General features: G+C 37.5%; 2 protein-coding genes and 1 long non-coding RNA gene across 4 annotated transcripts; 1 reads left to right on the top strand and 2 right to left on the bottom strand.

Moving 5' to 3' along the window:
• Positions 1-919: 919 nt before the first annotated feature.
• Positions 920-2,529, bottom strand: LOC131331815 (uclacyanin-2-like). The gene is made up of 2 exons (XM_058365748.1): positions 2,277-2,529; positions 920-1,468 (listed from the first exon to the last, which is right to left on the bottom strand). Exons 1-2 carry the CDS (start codon positions 2,425-2,427, stop codon positions 1,011-1,013), a joined length of 609 nt encoding a protein of 202 aa, XP_058221731.1. The 5' UTR covers positions 2,428-2,529; the 3' UTR covers positions 920-1,010.
• A 3,938-nt stretch (positions 2,530-6,467) lies between these two features.
• Positions 6,468-10,793, top strand: LOC131331813 (flavanone 3-dioxygenase 3-like). The gene is made up of 3 exons (XM_058365747.1): positions 6,468-6,927; positions 9,620-9,867; positions 10,169-10,793. Exons 1-3 carry the CDS (start codon positions 6,655-6,657, stop codon positions 10,740-10,742), a joined length of 1,095 nt encoding a protein of 364 aa, XP_058221730.1. The 5' UTR covers positions 6,468-6,654; the 3' UTR covers positions 10,743-10,793.
• LOC131331814 (uncharacterized) lies at positions 6,991-13,195 on the bottom strand. Of its 2 annotated transcripts, XR_009201529.1 has the most exons (3): positions 12,938-13,195; positions 10,267-10,642; positions 8,497-9,217 (listed from the first exon to the last, which is right to left on the bottom strand). It is a non-coding gene; the product is annotated as an uncharacterized LOC131331814 (long non-coding RNA). The 2 variants fall into 2 exon arrangements; XR_009201528.1 differs by having other exon boundaries at positions 6,991-10,642.
• Positions 13,196-17,188: the final 3,993 nt, after the last annotated feature.

Below are 17,188 nucleotides of genomic sequence, written 5' to 3'. Positions count from 1 at the left end.
CAATGATTTGTGTACTCCTGTCGAAATCATTGGTTGCTCTCTCTCTCTCTCTCTCTCTCTCTCTCTCTCTCTCTCTCACACACACACACACACACACACATTCTACGATGTTCTGTCTCGATCAATAACATGGGTTACAGATTAATACAGTAATGCACAAGTACTCGGCTTAAAAAAAAATGTAACGGTAGATGTTTTTGTTTGGCTTTAGTATTTCATGATTCAAATCTACTGCCGAGTTCTGCCATGTGGAATAATAATCATTTGATGAACCTCCGGAAACCAAAATATTCTACGACCACAAACTCATTACACAAACAAATACACATTCGCATTCATTTGTGGGTCCCATGCGCCGAACATGTACGTAGTCTGTGTCTGAATTCTCATGTGAATATGAATGTGTTTGTTTAAGTATTTGTGATCGTAGAAGAATTGCCTCCGGAAAAACATATAAACCATACATTCGCTTTGTTTGGCTTAGTTATTATTGACTTTGCATTGGGATTTGTTGGGGTGGTGGTTAAAACGTGTAATTCTTTTAATAATTTCCAAAGGGACAGTTTGGATTCCCCACTAGAAAATGATTACCCGGTTGGTGTTTTCTTTTGTGTGCGTATATGTATAAATGCAAGAAACCTACATCAACCTACTCTAAAAGTTGGCGAAAAATGAGTCTTTACGGTGAGAATCGAATCCATGATTTTATCCCGATAAAAGAAGCACATTACCATTTCCTCTGGGTGTACATAAATGTAAGAAACCTACACTAACCTAATCTAAGTTGACGGGAAATGAGACTACGGTGAGAATCGAATCCATAATCTTGTCCCCATAAAAGCAGCACATAATTACCACTAGGGCTACTCTTTCCTTACCGGTTGATGTCATTTAAGGTCAACACCTTGCCAACAAGAGATCAATCAAATGAAACAAGTTTATTAATGACACATTAAATTACAACCGGGAAAAGAAAAAAAAAAAAAACACAATATAGCACTGCCTCTGCCCTAGCCCATGAACCCAACCAAACCCGCCACAACAACAGAAAATCCAATTACAACCAAATTATTCATGTTTACAAACATGCCCCCGGCCCCACTGTACGATTTTGGTGAGCTGGTGGTGGTGGTGATGACCGGAGTCGAGCCGGTCGTCGAGGATGAGCCGGAGGAGGAGGAATCCGGCGGTGTCGTGACGGTCGGCGATGATGAACCGGAAGAGGAGGGGGATGTCGGGGTCGCCGGGCTGGTGGTTGAGCCGCCCGCTGCCACGACGGGGATGCTAAGCTTCATGCCGCCCTGGCAGTGGCCGAAAGTGGGGCACATGAAGTACATCGTGCCTGGCGTGGTGAGGGTAATGGTGGTTTGCCCGCCGCTGTAGGAATTGAGGGCATTTCCGGAATTGCAGTTGGAGTAGTCACTTTGACCCACTACATCCACCCCATGGCTGGTACTGTAAGTGAACACTGGGTGGCCATCACGGGAATTAAATTTTTGGTTAGTTCCAAACTTGAATTAATAGTTTATAATTCACTAATTTGCAGTTAATTTTTTTTTAAATTTAAATCTTGCTTCTTTTCATCATCATTTTCTGCCAAATTTTTTTACGTTTGAATTCTTATTGTCAAATATAAAACAGAGAAATAAAGAAGAGTTCAGAAAAAAGAATGTTGGGAACATGTTTTTAAGGGTCCGACAGAGAAGAAGAAGAAGCAGCACTTGCTTAAAGTAGTCCAAACATAGCCCAAGTAAATCATTCAACGTTGACCATTGCTGACATATTAGAGAGGCAGCCTAGATGGTCCAATCCCAAAATGTTAAGTTATCAGACGGAGATGTCCCAATATTTTATTAAGTGATCCATTGCATGCCCAAATAACGTGGGACTTATATTATCTCAAATTTTTTCTCACTTGTGCTTTTGAAGTTTATCTCGTATAACTTCTTTTTCAATCTATAATCGTGCAATTTCTGTTGGGTGTATTTGGGTATACGTATTTATCGTGGGATGTGAATTGTTTATTTGTGAACAATTAATGACATATAACTAAAATTATGTCAATGTCACATTATTTTTCCCTTCGCACGGCTAATTTCATTTGTAAATTATTTTTCTAGGTACTGATCGATGAGCATAAATCTTTCATCAACTTCTAATCAAGGGATAAGAGTGTGAACTTTATATTGTGATTGTAATCCAGTAACCAAAACTAATGTATCATGTCCAGAGAATACTGAGGGATAGTGATCCTGTGCTAAGATAAACAAACTTACCTAGTGTGTCACCGACGGTGAATGTTTGGCCAGCGCCATAGTTGGAATAATCTGTCCCTTGGTTCCACGCAACGCTGTGCTGCGCGGAGTGTACCGCGGCGGGAGCGGCAACGAGCACGAGGAGGAGGAGAGCTGCCATTGCCATTGCCATGTCTCTTCTAGGCTTTTGGTATATGCTTAGCAATTGGGAAGAAGAGCTAGATGCACACAAGTGGTAGAGGGACTCGTACGTAGCATGTTATATAGACAACTAAAGTTGGCAACGCACATTATTGTCGTTAAGTTTTATCTTCATCAGCAATGCTTTGTTTACTCCTGTCTAAATCATTGGTTGCTCAACAATCCCTACCGAATGCTCTCTCTCTCTCTCTCTCTCTCTCTCTCTCTCTCTCTCTCTCTCTCTCTCTCTCTCTCTCTCTCTCTCTCTCTCTCTCTCTCTCTCTCTCTCTCTAAATATTCACTTCACTATTTACTGCCGAGTTATTCCATGTGGAATAGTAATAAATCATCTCTCTCTCTCTCTAAATATTCACTTCACTATTTACTGCCGAGTTATTCCATGTGGAATAGTAATAAATCATTGGATTTGTCAGGTTAATTATTTTTATTTTCCAAAAAATAAATATTTGGTGACTCGATTTCTAAGATATTTAGATGATCAAAAAAAATTCTAAGACTTTTAGTTAGAAAACGAGCCTATTTTTCATAAATCAAAAGAAACTTCAGATTCTTGAAGACCGATTCCGCTTAATGGTGAATAAGATGTACTACTAAGAACAATGAGCATCTTTATTTTCAATAGCTAGATTTTTTCGAAAGTTTGTAAAAATCAATTTCAAAAACAGCAAACAAATATAATCTCATAATTACCCCCACTAACTGGCCATGACATCACAAGTAAGGTATCGAAGGAGAGATCATTCAGTGTCCTGTAGTAGTCCTCAAGCAAAAAGAAGTTTATCGAAATTTAAATGAATAATTCAAAATGAGTATTAAAGTTCTTGCCTTTTGGCAAGATATAAAAATAAAAAAAGCCATATAGATCCTACTTCCACCATATGTTCCATTTTGTAAGCTTATTTTAATATGAATTACTATGCCACCTAATGAAAAGATAAGAACTTTGAACATGCAGAGATTAGGTTTGCAGAATGATCACCACCAGCTCCCTTTAATTTTGGGCATAAAATTGACTAACTACAAATAAATTAAACAGGAAATGGTTGTCACTTATTGACTTGTTGTCTATTGGGATTTGTTGGTGGTCGTTAAACATGCAATTAGTTTAATGATTAGCCGGTTGATGCTTTCTTTTGCGTGTAAATGCAAGAAACTTACACATGTCTACTCTCGGTGCGTGGGGAATGTCTAAAATATGGGCCGGAGAGGATTCCTTTGGGTTCTTACGGTGAGAATCGAATCCAATACTCAAAATGGCACCTTTTAGAAATACAGCACCGCACCCTGCCGAGATCGAGTTGCTCACGACAGGTTTCCCCGAGTCCTGATGAAGGAGCACATTATAACTTGGGCTACCCTTTTCTTGAGGGTTGATGTTGTTTAAGGTCAACACCTTGCCAACCTTTGGTGGAATCTCAAATAACAACCCCACGCACTTTCATGTCTCGGAATATGACATGAATACTTTGTTTAATTTGTAGCCTCATCTTCAAAGGGTTTTGGACTTTCATGCTTTTTAGTAATTTAATGAATTAAACTTAAATAATGTTTTGTAATACATGCATGCAAAAGTTTAGTAACAAACCCGTGGTTTTTTTTTTTTTTTTTGGGTCTAGAGTAACAAACCTGTTCGGTAAAGAAGGTCCTAAACTTTTGGGCTACCCCAGGAGTTGGTTGAGAGAGCGTATGGCATTACCGTCCATACTTCTTACCGTGATTTAAAAATTCTTGATTCTGCTGGAGGTTTTTCTCTGGTCATATTAACCTTAGGAATTTGGGATTAGTCAAGATGTGTGTAAGCTGGTTCAATTTGAAATTGTCAGATGATCAGTTAACAAAGTTAGTTGAATTATTATTGTTGAAAACTTTCCACTTTAATTATAGTGCAATTAATGAAAAGTTCCTAAACACATCACTGCATGGTGATGGTGTTGGATATAGTTGTATGCTAATTAGTTAATGTCTCACACATCTTAATTAACTTTTGGATTTTTTTTTTCAAAGATAACCTTTCGATTTTTTTTTTTGGAGTAGATCCTGAGATTGTTCAACACCACATACCTCTTTACCCCTACACTAAACTTGTAAAGCAGAAGCTCCGTAGGATTAGGCCGAACTGATTGTTAAAGATCAAGGAAGAGATAACAAAACAGATAAATGCCCGATTCACAGCATTTGAGATCAGCACCCAGTATAAAACTCCTGAGATTTTCATTGTAATGAGCAAGAGAAACATGCTTTGGCACCTTCCATAAAATTTCAATTTCTATATGGTGATTAATGATAGGGTGAAAACGGGCCCGGGCCTGGAATGATTTTATGGCCTGACTCGGCGGTCACTGGGCCTACACAATGTATTCCGTATTCTGACTTAAGAAGCTTTAATTTGGACCAAATCTTGTCCATTATGAAGAAGTTAGGATCCATGGCCCGATCCAGATGACTCGAACCGATTTACAACATTATTTTCGACTTTAACCATCTTTCCACTTGCCAGGAAAATACAAACAAAAAAGTATCCTCTTTTTAAGAGTAAATCACCAAAATCACCCTCAAGGTATCTACAAATTACAGATTGCCCCCTCACATTTGAGAAATTATAAAATATCCCCTACCTTGTCATGATGTAGCCCCTAGGAAAACCGACAGAATGTCTTACATCATCAAATACTATTCACAATGGACTAAATTGTCTTCTTTTAGCCTTTGAAAAGGCTATTTTCACACTTCTGCAATCTTTCACAAGTTATTAAAGGACATTGTTGTTTACTACTCCCTCCGTCTCCTTTTTAAAATCCAGTATTTCATTTTGAGCTCTCTTAAAAAGTGTCCATTTTGTAAAGTTAGTATGTAAAATTGGTACATTTTTTATTTTGCTCCTAAAAGTAAATTTCATTTTGAAAAGTTAGTGAATAAAAATGTAATGATGATGTCTCCATAGAGAATAAGTAGGAAAAGTGAAGGTAAAAGTTGATGTGAAAGGTGTAATGATGATGTTTTTTTAATAAGTTGAAATTACAAAGCATTACACTTAAAAATGGACGAAGGGAATATAATTAAGATAGAATGATGTCAGACAAATTTCGTTGAATTTCCTTTCTGGTACATCAAGACAAGTGAGTAATTTGTCAAGACGAAGGGGGTATTTTGTTAATTTCCCAAATATAAGAGGGCAATCAAAAATTTGCAAAAACCTCGAGGGTTGTTATGGCAATTACATCAAGACGATTGTGTAATTTGACAAGGTGATTATGGCAATTTGTCGTCTTTTTTAAGTCCCAGGTTTTCCATTGAACCTGGTTTTGCAATACCATTACCAAAAGCTTTGTCTAATTGTCTGTATATATTTGTCCTCCTCCTGTTGCAAAATTTCAACACGGATCAGCTTTGTTAGGCATAGGGGTCCAAAAGGCTAGCAAGGCTACAGAAATGACCTTTCTCTTACAGAAAGTCTACACACACATACACTTTGTGCACAGATTGTGCACAGATTTTATTGTGGGGCCCACCACGGGTCCCACACGAATCATCCGAGCCGTTCATTAAATGTAAAACACTTTTTCAAGGGACCCCATAAAAAATAAGCTCAATCCGATACCTATAAGTACTCGATCCAACCACATAATTTTTCATTAACCGGAAATCTGAATGAAAAGTTAGATGGTTGGATGAAGCACCTATAAGTATTGGATTGAGCCTATTTTTTACGAGGACCTTTGAAAAACTGTTTTACATTTAATGAACGGCTCGGATGATTTGTGTGGGACCCGTGGTGGGCCCCACAAAAAAATCTGTGAACAATCTGTGCACAGACTGCTGTGTGTGTAGCAGCTCTCTTTCTCTTATTATAAATAAAGGGACACTGAACAGATACACTGTCCCAACATCAACCAGATTGTTTCTGCATGAGAAATTGCCAGATCATCCATAGGGACAAAAGGTTTTGTGGGCCTCTGAACCCACAAACCATGAGTCTATTCTTTCTCTACATCTATGAACAAAGCCCTTTTGGATTACTCCTCAAATATGTTGACATTCACTATACTACAATGTTAACACTAGTTCCCACACATTGCAACTTGAAGAAAGTTTTCATAAAGAAAACCCAAATATCATGTAATAGTTTCTTGCTATAAAAAGGGGCAGGCCAGTAGCTAGAACTCCAGGTATAGTTCACTAGAGAAGAAGAAGAAAGAGAATGGAAGAGGTGAGAGAGAGATCAATGGAAGATGAGAGAGAGCTCTCAGAAACAAATTCATTTACTAGTGCAATGACACTAAACCAAATAGGGGTACCCCAAGCCCCCGAACGTTTCGTTCTGCCTCCCCTGGAACGACCAAACCATACCCTCCGCTTGAACCCCTCCACCACCCTACCCGTTATAGATATTGCGTCTCTCCACAAACCTTCTCTTAGGCCTTGGGTCATTGACGAAATCCGCTTGGCCTGCAAGGAACTTGGTTTCTTCCAGGTATCCTTTACATAGTTACCATGATGCCCATGATATTCCCTGCCATGCATTAGAAATGACAAATGAGAAAACAAGGTTTTTTATTAATGTTTCTGGCTCTGGATACAACTATCAAATTCCAAAAGAGCAAAAACTGCACGAAAGATACTACAGAAACCTAAACTAGATCATAGCTTTACGAGTGCCAGGGCGGAGGCAGGTGGAAACGCTTTTTAGTGAAAAAATTCATCAAGCGTCGTAGTCGCGCTTTGGGATTGAATTTGAGTACCGTCTCCTCGCTGAGTCCCGTCTGTGCTGTTCTAAGAAGATGTTTCTGCCTATGGCTTTCTTCTATTCCGGATACACGCTTTCTGCCTCCTAGTTCACTATGGATTGAGCCCTCCGATGAGACGATATCTGGCCCTTCCCGTATCAGCTTGTACTGCTTTCTCTTTCACAATGGACAGAGATTGGACTATTGAATGAATTGCCGGAGACGGAGCCATGATAGAGTTTGCACCTGATTCATACGTCTTCAAATTAGTAAAAGTGTAATGATGATGTCTCCATAGAGAATAAGTAGGAAAAGTGAAGGTAAAAGTTGATGTGAAAGGTGTAATGATGATGTTTTCTTAATAAGTTGAAGTTACAAAGCATAACACTTAAAAATGGACGAAGGGAATATAATTAAGATAGAATGATGTCAGACAAATTTCGTTGAATTTCCTTTCTGGTACATCAAGACAAGTGAGTAATTTGTCAAGAGGAAGGGGGTATTTTGTTAATTTCCCAAATATAAGAGGGCAATCAAAAATTTGCAAAAACCTCGAGGGTGGTTATGGCAATTACATCAAGACGATTGTGTTATTTGACAAGGTGGTTATGGCAATTTGTCCTCCTTTTAAGTCCCAGGTTTTCCATTGAACCTGGTTTTGCAATACCATTACCGAAAGCTTTGTCTAATTGTCCGTCTATATTTGTCCTCCTCCTGTTGCAAAATTTCAACACGGATCAGCTTTGTTAGGCATAGGGGTCCAAAAGGCTAGCAAGGCTACAGAAATGACCTTTCTCTTATTATAAATAAAGGGACACTGAACAGATACACTGTCCCAAGTCCCAACATCACCCAGATTGTTTCTGCATGAGAAATTGCCAGATCATCCATAGGGAAAAAGGTTTTGTGGGCCTCTGAACCCACAAACCATGAGTCTATTCTTTCTCTACATCTATGAACAAAGCTCTTTTGGATTACTCCTCAAATATGTAGGCATTCACTATACTACAATGTTAACACTAGTTCCCACACATTGCAACTAGAAGAAAGTTTTCATAAAGAAAACCCAAATATCATGTAATAGTTTCTTGCTATAAAAAGGGGCAGGCCAGTAGCTAGAACTCCAGGTATAGTTCACTAGAGAAGAAGAAGAAAGAGAATGGAAGAGGTGAGAGAGAGATCAATGGAAGATGAGAGAGAGCTCTCAGAAACAAATTCATTTACTAGTGCAATGACACTAAACCAAATAGGGGTACCCCAAGTCCCCGAACGTTTCGTTCTGCCTCCCCTGGAACGACCAAACCATACCTACCCTCCGCTTGAACCCCTCCACCACCCTACCCGTTATAGATATTGCGTCTCTCCACAAACCTTCTCTTAGGCCTTGGGTCATTGACGAAATCCGCTTGGCCTGCAAGGAACTTGGTTTCTTCCAGGTATCCTTTACATAGTTACCATGATGCCCATGATATTCCCTGCCATGCATTAGAAATGACAAATGAGAAAACAAGGTTTTTTATTAATGTTTCTGGCTCTGGATACAACTATCCAATTCCAAAAGAGCAAAAACTGCACGAAAGATACTACAGAAACCTAAACTAGATCATAGCTTTACGAGTGCCAGGGCGGAGGCAGGTGGAAACGCTTTTTAGTGAAAAAATTCATCAAGAGTCGTAGTCGCGCTTTGGGATTAAATTTGAGTGCCGTCTCCTCGCTGAGACCCGTCTGTGCTGTTCTAAGAAGATGTTTCTGCCTTTTGCTTTCTTCTATTCCGGATACACGCTTTCTGCCTCCTAGTTCACTATGGATTGAGCCCTCTGATGAGACGATAGCTGGCCCTTCCCGTATCAGCTTGTACTGCTTTCTCTTTCGCAATGGACAGAGATTGGACTATTGAATGAGTTGCCGGAGACGGAGCCGTGATAGAGTTTGCACCTGATTCATACGTCTTCAAACTTCTCTTTCCCTAGTATTCCTTTTCTTTTCTTCATCACAGTCTGATAGGGTACGGATCCAACAAGCAGCCCATTACGTTACCTTTCCAAATACAAATATAGGGGAAACCAGGAAAGCTTAAATATACTAATCACTTTTTTATTATATCTACTAGTATCTTTACTATCGTACTGTAAATACCTTATGTTGAAATTTCCGTTTGAGGTTAGAGCATAAGGAGAGAGGTTCGTTTATTGAAGAGATAGAAGAAACTTGTATCATACTCCAAGTAAGTCAAGTTGTTTGAGGATGGCAACTATTTATATCATCAACACGTACTGTTTTTCCTTCTACAGCCCTAACTAGAGTGATTGTGGTGATTATGATCTTAAAAAAAGCATACCAAGTTAACGAATACTCCACTATATCATGTCGAATCTACTTGCATGCATGCATTAATGCAATATTATCGTCTGAACTACGTAAAAGCTTGCATGTTAACAGGTGATTAACCATGGGATTCCCTCGACGTTCATTAATGGTGCCATAGACACTGCAACAGAGTTCTTTAACTTGCCTAGTGAGGAGAAGATGCATCTCGCATCGGCTGATGTTCATAAGCCCATAAGGTATGGCACAAGTATGAATCACGTTGCTGACAAAGTCCATTTTTGGAGAGACTTCATCAAGCATTACTCCTATCCCATCTCCACCTGGATCCATCTGTGGCCTTCGAACCCCCCAAGCTACAAGTAGGTTTTTCTAAAAGGAAATGCCATGTTTTCTATAACGTGAACGTGTGATAATTTTACTAATCAATGTATGTGATTTACTTTAAAATTATGGAAAAGACATTGCAACGACCAATATACGGAGTACTAAAGTTAGTGGTATATACACAGATATTCTTCGAACATTTCAGACAGAATAATGTATCAGACGTGGTACTTCCCTATCAAATTAGAAACCTACCATTACAGCACATAATTTCAACAAACTATGAAATTTAGTTCAATGAATCATTTTTCTAGAACAATTGTGTTTTTTTCACAGGGAGAAAATGGGAAACTATGCAAAGGCCACGCAAGCAGTACAAAAGCAACTAATGGAAGTAGTTCTTGAGAGCTTAGGGCTAAAAACAGATTACTTACATGAAGAAATCGAAGAAGGCTCCCAAGTCATGGCTGTGAACTGCTACCCGGCTTGTCCTGAACCAGACCTTGCCCTTGGAATGCCACCTCACTCCGACTATGGCTACCTCACAATCTTAATCCAAAGCCAACCAGGACTCCAAATCATGGACAATGATAACAACTGGTACCTGATTCCGGTCATTGAAGGGGCACTACTAGTCCAGTTGGGAGATCAAATCGAAGTGATGAGCAATGGAAGGTACAAGAGTGTTCTGCACCGAGCAACTTTGAACAACGAGAGGACACGGATTTCAATCGCCAGCCTTCATAGCCTAGCTTTAGAGAAGAAAGTGGGACCGGCACCCGAGCTGGTAGATGAGGAACACCCCTTGGCCTACAATGAAGGAAGCTTCAGAGATTTTCTTGACCATATTTCTGGTAATGATATTACAAAGCAGCGAAGGTATATTGACACATTGAAGAAGAATCCATGAAATAAGGCTTGCATGAAATAAGGAAAGTGTGTACGTGAGTCGTGAGATAAAGCTCCATGCAAAAGGGGAAGTGAATGCTTCTCTAAGTCCTTTTAGTACGATGTAACATGTAGTTCCTTCTCTATTTCTCTGCTTTGGAATTTTTGTTTGCATCATTTATGTCAGAAGAGTACAAGTCCATTGTAGTAGTAGGAGTTTTGTTTTTATCAGCATACTACTTAGAAAAATGATTATTTAGCCTTGGTGTCCTGATATTCCTACTCCAACTTAGAATTCCATCATTCAACAGCTTTGAAGTGGATTGTTCTACTTTATGATAGTGATTTCCAAGCATGTTATTCCTTCGAAACGTAGAAACTACTTGTGGTTATTGCCTATATTTCTTACATAGAATAAACCAAGAAAACAAAAACAAAAATCAAGAATCTCCAGTATGATCTCAATTCTCATCTTGAACTTATCTCAGATGGCAGGCAAATGTGAGATTCACCATGCTATATTCATGTTGTTATGGATAGTAAATGACAAGCTAAGCAATCAATACATTAATGCCAGATGAGGAACCCACTATCACTTGACCTATAAAACCAATTCTTCCTCATCCTAACATAGATAAAGTCAAGACTGGCTAATATTGCGTTAGATAACTTAACTCCTGCCGTCAGTGTTTCCCCTTTATTTTTATGTGGTGAACTTAAGAAGGAAAACCAAGAGAGCTTTTTTCTGGGTGGCAGGCCTGTCAAACATATATCGTGTACTAACCAGGTGTTTCCTGTTAAAAGCCACCTAAATATAGCTTTTACTCAAAATAACCTAGTCTGTAGTGTATTAATACCTGAGAACATAAGAAGACTTTTAATATGAAAGTCTGATGGTAACACCAAGCTTAAAGTTAGTCTGCAAACATCCAAAATAAAAGGGTTGAAGCCGTTGAGACTTTCAACTGGGTGCAATGCAAATAAGTCCAATAGCCTAATCCAACAAAAGAATTACAGCAGTTAGGGCTTCCGATCTATGGAAACACAACCATCAAATTTGATACTGGTCTTATTAAAGCAGTGATATGCTTCTGTCAATGCTTGGGGATTTCAGTCGAGTCTTCCTGCATAAAAATGAATCAGGGATCGCTGTTGGTGCCCCCTGTTTGGGGATGACAATTAAATATTACTCCCTATTCTCAAGAGTGCCCTGTATGGCATGTTTCAATTTCTCAACCTCCATACGTTTCAGCTCTATATAACGGAATATCTTAAACTCCAAAATGGCGAGCCTAATAATCTAATCTCTGTAAACCAAGTTACAATTCAAAAGTGATACCTTTTCATAATGAAACTTGTACTAGGTTGTTCTTGGATCATATTTTTTCCAACGGATATAAAGAAGGAAAATCCAATGACAATATAGCAAAGAAACACTGCTTTTATATTGGTTTCCCCCTCATTTGTCTTTTTACCTCATCAACTCCCCTGCACCTCCCACAAATCACGCATTTAAACCAAACCTAAAATGTTTAGGCAAATGCTGCAAATCTTCTCCTTCAATTGTTTACCCCGATTGTCCACATTTTCTTCCAATATGTTAAAACTGCTCGTTCCGCTCACGTATTTAGGTCCCCTAACTTGTGGAACAAAGCATTTCGTTTAGTTTCACCAACCGAATTGGCCTATAATTTATATGGCAATTAAACCTTACATTTGAATTTAAAATATGCAGTCATTTCACACTATCCTTCCTAAAGTCTCTTACGCATCTTCTTGGATTAGCCATCACGTAGGGTTAGGGGTGGACACAAGGGAATGCTGGGGTGAAAAAACACCTAAAATTTTCAAGTTATCGACAATCTTTTTTTATCTCAGAAATAAAATACAATGCCGGCTACGTATATTCACACATTCCCATCTCATTCTCAAACCTAGCAAGTAACCATATATATTATGGACTACGATTTTGCTACTACAAATTCTGTGTCTGCCACTGCACATGTTATTTTCCAATCATTCTATTTCAGAAATTCTTCGGGATTATTCTAAGCAACCAACAAGATGGGAATAAACAGAATTGAGATTCATCACATTTCCGCAAATCAAAACATTTCAATCAGTGAATAAAAATTGAGATTGAAGTTGGACTCTAACCCAAAAAAAAAACCTAGTCAAAATTTGCTCCATAAATTAGTTAAAAGATATGACACTTACTCCATGGTAATCAATTGAATCACAAAATTGCTCACCCCCACTCATACACACGCTTCCTCTGTCTCTCACTCTCTCTGTTCATTGAAGCTCCGTTGTTTTCTCGGTTTTACGAGAGATCGAGGGGAGATTTTGGAAGTCGGCGGACGGTGCTGTTTGTCTGTGACGCTGTAAACCTAATCGCCATGCGAGTGGTCAGCTTCCCCTAGGTCCCACATGAGTTTTTGAGGGAAAAAAAAAAAAAGTGTGATTTTGTCGCTCACTTTTCTCCAATCTCACTACCATTTGTATCTATATTAGGTAATTTGTACGGTGAGAAAATAAAGTGGCAAAATCAATTAAAAAAAACTATCGATTTCCCAATAGCATCAATTTTGAAGTGAATCCATTAATTTTTTTTTTTTTCTGAAAATTTTTGATAGATTCATATTAAATTTTTTGAATTTTTCTCTCATACCCCTGAGTGGTATTAGGAAATGGATGCCTTCGTAAATAGGAGTAAGTTCTTTAAGTTGAAAAATGAATAATTCTCAATCATTAGATCCAAATCATATAAAAAACGATAGAGTTTTATAATTTTTTTTAGCAAAAAATTGCAATTTTTACTTACCACACAAACTGGTTCTATATACAATTTACTATGATCACACTTCCTATAGTGTACGGTCACTCCTACTATAACATATAACCACAATGTATAGTTGCACTTACCGTAATGTATAGCCACGTTTATTATGTGACGGATTCAATCAATGGTTGAGATTAAACACGGAAGATCCAACTATTGAGGGAAAATGGGGGCATGGATGCCCCAAAACCAGATGAGGGCATTATTGCCGGTCTCAAATTTTTTATAATAGTTGTTCTTTTTTAAATCCTTTAAAAAACTGATTAAAAGGGTGTTTGGACAAATAAGCCAAAATGGCTTATTTTTTGTCCTTATTCAAATTTTTTTCGTATCACTTGGCTTATCCTCATTTTTTTGGGGATTATTGCATCCTCATGACGAAAGGAATCTAAAAACTATAAAATTTTGATCGAAATTCAATATTTTTTAATAAAGACGAAAAAATTGACTTATTGACTTATTTTTGTTTTTATGTGGATTTATTTGGCTCATATTTTGCGGGAAAAGCCAATGGCTTTTTTAAAAGAACAACCCCTAAAAATCTCAAAGAGATATACATTTTAGTGTTTTATGGTTGCCCTACCTAGTCTTTCTTTTGGTACTTCGCCCACTATTTTTAAATTTTGTATTCCTCTAGGCCCTTTTTTTTTTTTTGCTAAGTGCTATTTTTAATTCCTGTACTCGGGATGAATAATTAATTCCAGAAAAATTAATATCAAGCTAAACAAAAATTACAAACATCGGTAGTACCTACTTTCTTCACAAATATTAAGTTCGGAACTGATTGTGTCCTATGAGTTTTTGTGAGTTCAAATGGCCAAATGGGACTTACCTTACCACGAACCCATCATAATAGATATTGCTCGTATCTCAAGTAAATAAAACAGGTATGAACTGGTTTGGTTTTTCGATTAACAAAAAAAAAGTAAATAAAACAGGTAAAAGATAAACTCAATAAGATAAGATACCCATGGTCAATTAATCGAATAATGTTGAGATGTATTTTTAAAATTAAATTGGCTGTTCAAAATTTTCAAGACAAATTTCGTCGACTGATTTCCAATCAATGAATTTTTAAAGGAGCAATGAATCTAACAAAAGTAAGTAGTTGAACCACAAGAGGGCTTTTGCATCTCACTAGGAGGTCAGGACTCTTGCATCTGATCTCACTAGTTTAACCAACTGAGGATAGCTCAGTTGCCCAGGACTCTTACATCTCACTAGGTTGTTAGGAGTTTGATTCTTCCCACCTGCGTGTGGGTGTTCATCCCTTAGAACGCTTTCCCTTTCTTTCTATATCTCTATCCTATAATGGGCTTATTTCTTGTATTGGTTGAGTCGCTAAGCTTTGTTGTCTCGTGGACTCTAGTTTCCTAGATTTGTACTATATACTTCATATCTGATGTAAAATGATCTCTTCTATCGATTGACGAAAAAAAAAAAACCACAAGAGGAAATTCACACCATTGAGCATAATTATATTCTCAGAACAAAACAACCATGATATAAAAGCTACCGTGCTACTACCGTAGGCTAAGTTTTTCTTATTGTCTAAACGGACTAATAAAACTCACAAAAACACGGTTTTGATATAAGTCATTCTCCTCACATACATCAACTAAAAGTTCATTTAGAGGAAATAATTTGTCGAAAGACAATTTTTTTAAGAGAAACCCACCCTTTAAGAGAAACCCACCCTATCTCTTGCATGAATGATGATCGACTGTGTTTGGTTTGTGTTTTGAAAAGTTTTTTGAAAAATAGTATGGGTAATAAGTGAAGAAAGATAGAGAGAGAAATGTTAGAAGTAGGAGTAATCTAGGGGAATTTTTTGAAAAATTCTTTTCAAATAGCAAAGAGAACAAGACAAGTTATCCTAGATACGCCACTGATGCCAGCAAAAGAAGAAGAAAAAAAAATCAAAAAAGAAAATAGAGAAAGAGTATGGGCGTCTATGAGATAGGAGATAATTAAGGAGAATATATATCCTGAAAAAAAAAAAAGCAGAAAATTTCATAAATAAAAAAATGTGCATTCGAATTAAACAATCAAATTCAAGTAATGATATGGAGACTCGATGTTCTACTTGGAAAGATATATACTACTCCTATATCATTTATTAGCTATATATTCACGAAATAGGCGAAAATAGATTATTTAAAAATTAAGTTTGGAAGAAAGGCTAGGCGAAATTGTAGAAGAAGTCAGAAAATAGGAAAAACATCATAAGGAGTACATGTCAGAACAAATTCTCCACACCTCTCACTTTTCCTCCACAAAACGCTGGCGCAGCTCCTTGTCGAGCGGGTGCAGAGTGGCTGATCCGGTCGTTTATCTCGACATAGACAGCTCGGATCGAATCTGAGCGTATACAAATCACATATAAATCTAAACCGTCCATTGATTGGTTAAAATGCGAGCCGCCAATTGCTGAGATAAGCAGTAGAATCCACTGCTGGCTCTATAGGAAGATGCTTCCTCCCATTCCCCACAAAAACCAAGCCCAAATACAAGTTAATGAGTTAAGTAGAGTTCAATCGATCCTTGACTACTGCGAGAAGCAAAAGGCAAACCACAATCAAGGGGTTCCCATGGAATTCCCAAACCCTCAGTATTAGAATGTACGTTCAAATTAATCCTCTTATTTTCTTGCCAAGTGAAAAAGCAGAAAAACTAAAACAGAAAGAAACCCTCAGAGGCGATCAACTTTCTTGAAAACAAAATTTTCTTTCTTGTTTTCCCTCCTCATTCCCTCCCTCCTTTTCTCCGTGGGAGTTGAGGACTCTCTCTCTCTCTCTCTCTCTCTCTCTCTCTCTCCTGAGATACATACTCAATGAATTGTAGGCCCATTTTTAAGCATAAGTAAAATCATTCATTTTTAGAGCTCGTCAAGAACATGAATTGTCCAAAAATAATATTTTGAAGAAATATTGATTTTTATATTTCCCCCAACATATTTATGTAAATGAATTCAGTGTATGTTCACTTAATTACTTTTTCTCTAGATAAATGTGTTTCGATCAAAAATACATTGATCGATATTCACAATTTTCAACGTAGATTTTATTCGCCGAGTTCTGAAGGCGGAGCAACAAAAATAGGCGCACAAAAGGATCAACAGAATTAAAAGCCGAAAACAAGAAACAAACAACAAACGAGTATCTAGAATTGCGTGATATACATAGATCTCACGTGTGTGCATGACGTCCAAAGCATGTTCTTTTCAATAATTGGAACTTGATAGGCATGCCAGTTGATGGGGTTAAACTAGAATTTAATCAAGAGTCAAATTATAAACCTACTCAAGTGCTCTTTTTTTTCTTTTTTTTTTTAAATGACATACTCAAGTGCTCATTCAATTTGGGTGTCTTCTAGGCAAGCCTGGCATGCTAATTGCAATTTCTTATTTCTATAAATAAATAAACACCCAATAATTAACCCCTAACAAGTACTCAAATAAAGTATTTAGTATCTTAGAAAAGTATTGAATTGAAGTAGAAAAAACAACTGATAAAAGTATCCCCAACCCATCTCTATTTTTTTAAAATAGAAAATTGATGTAACATATTGATGATAAAATTTGTAATTTATCCCATCTCTTTGTTCAATTTTTGTATTTTTTTTTT

The sequence above is a fragment of the Rhododendron vialii genome, chromosome 7a, assembly GCF_030253575.1.
Source record: "Rhododendron vialii isolate Sample 1 chromosome 7a, ASM3025357v1".
In the NCBI taxonomy this organism is placed as follows: Eukaryota; Viridiplantae; Streptophyta; class Magnoliopsida; order Ericales; family Ericaceae; genus Rhododendron; species Rhododendron vialii.
This window is presented reverse-complemented; position numbering and strand designations above follow the sequence as displayed.